Raw genomic sequence first — 8,285 nt, forward strand, 5'->3', positions numbered from 1 at the left:
TAATCTCATATAGATCATTCATCTAAATATCGAGATGTGTTTGTACTAGAATTTTTAGAATCAAACAAATCAAACCTAATCTATAAATCATACACTCAAAACCCCCAAAATTCATACATAACAATCCTAGCCCTCAAAACACACAATCTCAATATTAATTTAATTGATCTAAACCAATATAAAATAGTTCACCAATATAACTCAACTTTTTTATTCTTATCTTAAGTTTCTATAATTTCATATGGTTTAAGCATGTTATCTATAAATGTATCTATGCTATTAGGTTGATATTAATTTTATTATAAAGTTAAGATTATTGTTTATGACTTTTATGTTGACATAAAAAATTTTGTCATCTATTATTTTTTAAAAACTACAAAATTGGAGTATTTAAGCCTAACTTTGACAGCTTGATATTTTCTCACTAATTTGATCATAAATTAAGTTCTAGACTTTCTTTTTTGGGTGATTCTAGTGTCATTGAAAAGCTAAGATCCTAGCCTACAACTCTTATCAGTAACATGAAACCTAATTCGACCATCTAAGGGCTCTAGTAATGCTTATAAGTGTCATACATTATATTTTGCACAGCAAACATGAGACTCATCTTGTGACTCACATAACTCACTCGTTTCTTAACATTTTTATATATTTCTTGTGTCTAAGATGTATCTCCAAATGTCTACTTTCCAACCTATCAAACAAAACCTTAGTTGGCTAATCTCACAGAGAACATTCATCTAAATACCAAGATGTGTTTGTACCAAAATTTTTATAATCAAACAAATCACACTAAATCTTTAAATCATACACTCAAAAACACCAAAATTCATACATAATAACCCTAACCCTTAAAACACACAATCTCAATATCAATGTAATCAATCCAAACCAATTACGAGTCATAACACACAACAATAATATAATTTCAATCAATTTCATACTTAAGAAACCCCCTAAACAAATAACTTAAGAGGCTTAAGATTAGTCTGTCTACCCCTATCCCTCATACATACTTAGGACTTGATAATTCTCATCCCTTACCTGGAGTGATGATTCTCGAGAAGTAATGTTCCTCTAATAGCCTCTACCGTCAATTCACGTTTTTCCCCCACGACCTCTTTTGTTTCTCCTTCTATGAATTCTTAGGGTTTCAGGATACATGCAAAATGACCCAACCCTTTCTAACCTCTCCTATTTGAATTAGCCTTCAAGTTAAGCCTAGAGTCTACCTAAAAACTTATGATAAGCTCTCTCTCCCTTTTTATTTTATTAATAAGATATTATTCTTTTATATCTAATTATTCTAATTTATTTATTATTTATTTTAAAAAATGGGATGTTACACCATATTTTTAACCACTAACAGTGGTGCTTGGTTGAGAATCTCCCGCATGCCATTGTTTTCATATCTGATAGTACTAGACATGAGAGTATCATTCACTACCTAGCTACCATTTTATGATCAAAAACTACCTCAACCTTTCTCCCAAAAGCAAACTTGTAGTTTAGTATGTATGTAACACAAAATAAATATGTAATATTTATTTGATAAATTAAAATTTATAATAAATAATATAAATTATAACATAGAAGATTATTTTTAATCATTCATATTTTTAAAAATATTAAAATTTTATGTAAAATTAAAAAATAAAAACAATTATAAAGAGATGACAATTTAATTTTTTTTCCCTAAAAATATTCTCGTAATTTTTTTTTTAAAAAACAAATACTCTTATTGAATAATAGTTCCTCAAAGTATTCTTCTTCAAAATAGTTATCTCAATTTGTATACAGAGAAATATATTTTAAGGATATATTAAATGAAGTAAATTAATTAATAAGTATTTAAAAAAATTATAATATTCATTACATTAAAGAAATTTGTTATTATTTAATATTTTCAATCATTAACTTTTAACAAATACCATAAAGTACTCGATTAAAAAAAAAGTTATATAATAATAACATGTTAGATTTACCTATTTTAAAACAGGTAATTTATTTTAATAAGGAAAATAAGTATTATTATCAATTATCTTTAAAAGTTAGAGATATAAATTCATAATTTATTATATTTTTTCAGGTAACTGACTGAGTTTTTTCTTTCTTTCTTTTTTGGTTAAAACCTTTATTTGGTCCCTTATAATATTTTTTTATTTTAATTTAGTCCCACTTTAATTTTTGATTTCAATTTGGTCCCCAATAATTTAAATTATTACAATTTAGGACTTCTGTCCAAATGATTTAAACGGAGTTAACTGTTAGCCACGTGGATGTCAGGTGGATGCCACGTAGATGCATAGGTGGACGCCAAATTTCATGAATACACCTGGAACCAGAACGACCCGTTCTGCTTGCACATGTTATGTGTTAATTTTGCAACTGGAACGGGTCGTTCCAAATGTAAATTTAACACACCATGAGTGCATCAGAACGGGCCGTTCTAGTGTTAGAAAGGGTCGTTCTGGATTCAGAACGGCCCGTTCCAGAACGCCAACTTCATGCATGTGTTGACCAAAATTCTGCAATATGATTCAAAAATTGAAAATAAAAATTTATAACATATCATAAATTCAAAGACAGAAACATGGTTCAGAAATTGAAAACAAAAATTCAGAACATAACATATACTAAAAAAGTTCAAAGAAATTACTGAGAAAGGAAATCATTTGGGTAACGCTGAAGGGAAACCCTAAACCACAAAAATTCAGGTTGTACCTCCTCAAAAACAGGTTGTTATTGTTGGGGTACATCGTTAGTAACTTCAAGGGGAAACATCGTTTCGTTTCATCCTTGGCTGTATAGTATCAATTTAGTAGTAAGTGGTTCACTCCAACTTGACTAACAATGAAATAAAACCTGCTACCATTGTCCTTAGTGATACACTTCATCGTCCTTAATAATACATTGTATAGCCCAAATGTTTAGCAATTGAAGTTATCAATCCCCATTGACAATATTACTAAATTTAGTGTTTGAAATGTTTTGTACCTGAGGTCTTTTTCCTTGCACGATTCACAAAACCAGAACGACCTGTTCTGGTTACACTATTAGTGTGTAAATTTTGCATCTAGAATGGTCCGTTCCAGGTACAAAATTTACACACCAAGAATGCAACCAGAACGGGCCGTTCTGGTTTCAGAACAGGCCGTTTTGGTTCCAGGTGTATTTAAGAAATTTGGCATCCATCTACGTGATATCTACGTGGCATCCACCTGACATCTATATGGCCAACAATTAATTCCGTTTAAATCATTTAGACGGAAGTACCAAATTACAATAATTTAAATTATTGAGGATCAAATTAAAACAAAAAATTAAAATGAAACTAAATTGAAACAAAAAAATATTATAAGAGACCAAATAAGAATTTTAAGCTTCTTTTTATCTATCAAAAGTTGATAATAATTTAGAGGAATCCCAAATCTTAGAACTATCATTTTCCTTAACAAAAAAATTTCCCTTTCAATTTAAAAGTACATATCTGTTGATCCTGGCCCACCAATCAATCAGGCGTGTTCTTAGGCACCCACCACCCATGTGCCACAGTATCAGCAGAAAAAACAATGCCTCCATCGTCCTCCACGTGTTCCCACCTCATTGGCTTTCCCTTCTCTCAACTCTTGCTTTTCAGCAACACAATATTTTACTCATGCTTTTCTTCGTCCTTATGCACGCTTTCAAGTATTATATAACTGCCCCAACTGCTTCAAAACTCCTCTTAGGCTTCACCTTAAGCTCTTCCTAGGAACACAACAAAGGGAAAGAAAAAAAAAGATGATTAAGTTGAGGTCAATGAGGTTTAGCCGAAGCAGCTCCAAGCTTGGAAATGGGAACAAAGCAACAGCAACACAACAGCCAACTGAAAAGGGTTGCAGAAACATTGGTGAAATCCAATGGGAACTTAGGCCTGGTGGCATGCTTGTTCAAAAAAGGGAGAGCAACCAAAGCACAGGAGAGGGAATTATCACAATTATGGTTTCAACTGTGTCACACTCCCATGAAATTTCTGTTGAGGCCACATCAACTTTTGGTAAGTCTAGTCTTCCACACCCCTTTTCTGTGATGAATGTGTTCTTTTGGTTACAAAATTGGAATGATGATCACACATGTTCAGGAGTATTTTGACCAAAATAGAGTCTAATTTTTAAGAATTTTTATATTGAATATAATGAATTTTTTTTTATTTTAAGTACAAATGTAATTCTCAAAAAGTTTTCTTAAACTTGTATTTAATCAGATAAGTAATACATAAAGATATATACTCTATTTCATAGGTTTTTTTTAGTTGATTGAATCTAAATGCAAATTTTAAGATGGCATCATAGTATATTGGGGATTGTTGTTAGACCTATGAACTCTTATGGGACCACCTCTTTGAATTTTGGTCCTTAGTATGTTAAGAGTATATTAGAAATTTAACATTAATTAGATATATGACCAAAATAGTTAATATAAACTAGAGAGACTATAACTTTATGAGTTAGCTTTTGACTTAGGTTAAACTCATACAAATTTTAAGAAATTGAACTAAAATGTTTATTTTCTCTCTAAGCTGCTCAATGGTTATTTATCCCACAAATATATTTTTTTCACATAATTGAGAAAATCCCTAAGATGGTATATTTGACAAAGTGTGTGTTGCACAACTAATAATTTGCAGGTGAATTGAAAATGATTCTGTCACTGGTAACAAGTTTTGAGCCCCGAGAGCAAAGGCTTCTCTTCAAGGGTAAAGAGAGAGATGATGGTGAATATCTACACATGGTTGGGGTTAGAGACAAGGACAAGGTTCTTCTGTTGGAGGATCCAGCTATAAAGGAGAAGAAATTGCTTGGCATAAGAGACCAACCCATTAACAATCCTAGTCGTACCATTAGTGTATGACTAATTAACCAAACTCATTAATGTTAATTAGTATTAACCACAAAGGAAAGTTTGATGTAGTGATGGATCTTCTTTCACTTTGAATTGGATTAGGGACTTTCTTATCTTTTGTCTGGAGCCTTCTCTCAATTAAAAATGTGCAATTGTTGATGATGCAATGACAAGCCGTTTTGCGTAGTTTGATTAGTGATGTGTTTATTGCAAGTGTTGATTACTTTTTCTATTTAAAAATTTTGTTCTTATGATGGTTTATGTCCTTTGTTCAAATATATAAAGTTTATAAACCCACGCGTGCACGCCGAAAAATGTAGATTAAATAACATTGATAAAGGTAAAGTGAAAGCTTTGATAAGGTTGGGACAGTGTTTTCAGAAAAGATGGCAGATTATGGGTTTTAAAGTTCACTTTGTTGGGTCCAAAAGGCAGTATAATCAAGCATACGGTTATTTTTTTTTATATTTATTTTTATCTATATTTTGATATCAATAACAATATATATATATAAAAAAATATACTCATTTGATGTTAACTTTTTTTTAAAAGAAATTTATACTTCTATTTTATATTCAAAGAAAAAAAAATTATTATTCACTTTATTAAAACTAACTACTATACACACACACAAAAAAAAAAAAAAAAGATGTACACCAAAAAACTAACTACTCATTTTTTTTTTTCACAATTGTTTTCATGGAATGTCTTTTTCGATGTTAATGCTCTGTACATATTATAAAAAAACTTTTTAATTTCCATTTTTATTAACTCTTTTTATCTCTTCAAACACTTTATAATTTTAAAAATTACTCTATTCATAACAAATATAAAAAAATCACTACTCTCATATACAATTACATATGCTCAAAGTCTAGTCTTCTTATATCCTACTAGTTATTAATAAATTTAGGCGGTGTTCACTTTCATGTTAATATATTTATCCTTATTTTTATTTCATAATTTTATATTTTAAACTTATTCATAAATAATTATTGTAATTGTTCAAAATCGTTTAAGCTCTTCAATTATTAACCGTTTATTTATATTTAACTTCAATTATTTTTATTATTTTTTATTATTAACAAGCTACGAAGACATAAAATATGTTTTTACGCTAAACCCTAAAATAATGTATAAAATAATTGGAAAAGTATTCACGGGTTGAGAATTGAGATGGTAAAGAAATTTGCATCTTTTGAGACGTAAATTTTGTTCAAATCTCAAAAACAATTTTGAGAAAAAAAACAAATTATTTTTAATTCTAATAAAATAAGTGAATTTGAATTTCGATTTTCATAAAAAAAAAAAAATTATTTCACCTCTTTAAGATTTAAAATATTATTGCAATTCTAATAAAATAAAGAAATCACTAATTTCAATCCTTAATATTTATCTTAATATGAAGAAATAATATTTATTTTAATATTTTTAAAAATAAAATGTGTAAAAAAATGCAATGGAATATTAAAGGAAGTCAAAAAATAAATAAAGAATGTCCGATATTCTATTTGCATTTTGGACACACTGAGCCAAACTTCTAGAGATGTGGTTTATTTAAGTATAGGTAAGTCAATTTTGAGTCACCAAACCCAATAACTAATGAATAATCGATATATTTTCTTTTATCTCACACCTTTTATACTCGAAACACTTCACTCTTTATATATTTTATTTAAATAAAAAATTAAATATATATATATATATATATATGAAAAAAATAGACAATAATTACAAATAGAAATTATGATAATTTTATTTAAAAGAGAGTTATAATTATTAAAGAATAAATGTCATAAAAAAGTAAAAACCAAAAGATAATATTTCTTTTAAGTATTATTATTGATGCAATATTACTAATATTATTAGGTTTTACTAGAATCATTATTTTATTTTCTATTCAACATGTTAATAATTAACGAGTGTCACCCCTTCAAAAAATAAACATAATTAACGAATGTGATGTAATAATACTAAAAATTATAATGTTTAATTTTAAAGATGAAAAATAAAAAAATCAAAGTCAAAATCAAAAACAAAAACAAAACTCCAACATTTCATATAGAATATAATCATATTGAAACGAAAAGAAAAATCTATAACCATCAAAGGAAAATCAATCCTATCGGCAATAGAAAACTACTCAAATTTATATTTATGTGTGGTCTCCCGAAGCTTTATGGTCAGCGATAGAAGAGGCCCCATCACAGACAGGGGGTCCTCTTTTCTGGGAAGCAACTTCAATGGAATTTTGGATCTTGTTGGCCAACAGAATCAATTTCACTATCTGTCACCATTTTATTTGTTCTGTTTAATGATCTTGTTAGCATCCACAAAACAGAAAAATCTCTTGAAATTCGAAATATATATATATATTTTTGAATGGATACAATTGATTTTATTTGATTTATAAGCAACGATTATCAATAGCCTAGACGAAAGCAAGCTCTATCACATCCTCGCCCTCGCTTTTGTTAATTTTTATTAGAATTTAATTAGGACGCGTTTTTACACTAATGTTCAATCATATATTTTAATATGCACGGTAAAATTGTTTGGATTTTGTAATAATAATTATTCTTTTCAAGGGATGAGTGTGAGAATGTCTCACCAAATACATATAAAGGGGTGAGTGATAATGGGACGAACCTTAAGTCTCTTAAATTCTTGGTTGAATATGACATATAAAGGGGTGAATGATAATGAGACGAATCTTAAGTCTCTTAAGTTATTGATTGAATATGATTTGGTGCATGTATGAAATATATGAAATTACTGTTGCATATTACTATGTATGAGAATGTTGCGATTTGTGATGTAGATTGTCATACATTATGTGTTGTCTCTTTTGAGGATTAGGGTTGTGTACATAATTGGGGGAGGGGGGGGGGGTTGATGTGATTTATTTCATTATGAAATAATTTTATGCATGACTTTTAATTTTGAAATGATTAAGTCAAGTAATGGATAATTTTATGTTGTGATGCAAAAGAGAGAAAGAAAGGGTGAGAATGACTTGCAAATTAGCCAAGTACAAAGTGGTTTCATGACTCTAGACTGATAAGCACGGTCATACTTAAGTGAAGCACACTCGTGTAGACCTATACATGAGGCATCATGGTCATGCTTTGGAAAAGTACACCCGAGTTGGGCTGGATAAATGAACCTTGGTTTTGCTTAGAAGGATGCACGCTCGTGCTTGAAGACAAGCATGCATGTGCTAGGTTTGGTGACAAAGCAAGCTCATGCTTGAAGACAAGCAATTCCCGTGCTTAGAGCAAAGCATGCTCATGTCGCTCCCATATTTGCCTAAATAAACCATAATTTTATTAATTTAATTCAATAAAGACGTTGGTGATGGAATGGATTTTGTAAATGTAAGACTAATAAGAATTAATAGA

General features: G+C 29.3%; 1 protein-coding gene across 1 annotated transcript; it reads left to right on the forward strand.

Annotated features, from left to right (window-relative positions):
- Window positions 1–3,687: 3,687 nt before the first annotated feature.
- LOC109789256 (BAG family molecular chaperone regulator 2) lies at window positions 3,688–5,079 on the forward strand. The gene is made up of 2 exons (XM_020348168.3): window positions 3,688–4,039; window positions 4,670–5,079. The coding sequence occupies exons 1-2, from the start codon at window positions 3,784–3,786 to the stop codon at window positions 4,891–4,893; spliced, it is 480 nt and encodes a 159-aa protein (XP_020203757.1). The 5' UTR covers window positions 3,688–3,783; the 3' UTR covers window positions 4,894–5,079.
- Window positions 5,080–8,285: the final 3,206 nt, after the last annotated feature.

The sequence above is a fragment of the Cajanus cajan genome, chromosome 4, assembly GCF_000230855.2.
Source record: "Cajanus cajan strain Asha chromosome 4, NIPB_CcT2T_4, whole genome shotgun sequence".
NCBI lineage: Eukaryota > Viridiplantae > Streptophyta > Magnoliopsida > Fabales > Fabaceae > Cajanus > Cajanus cajan.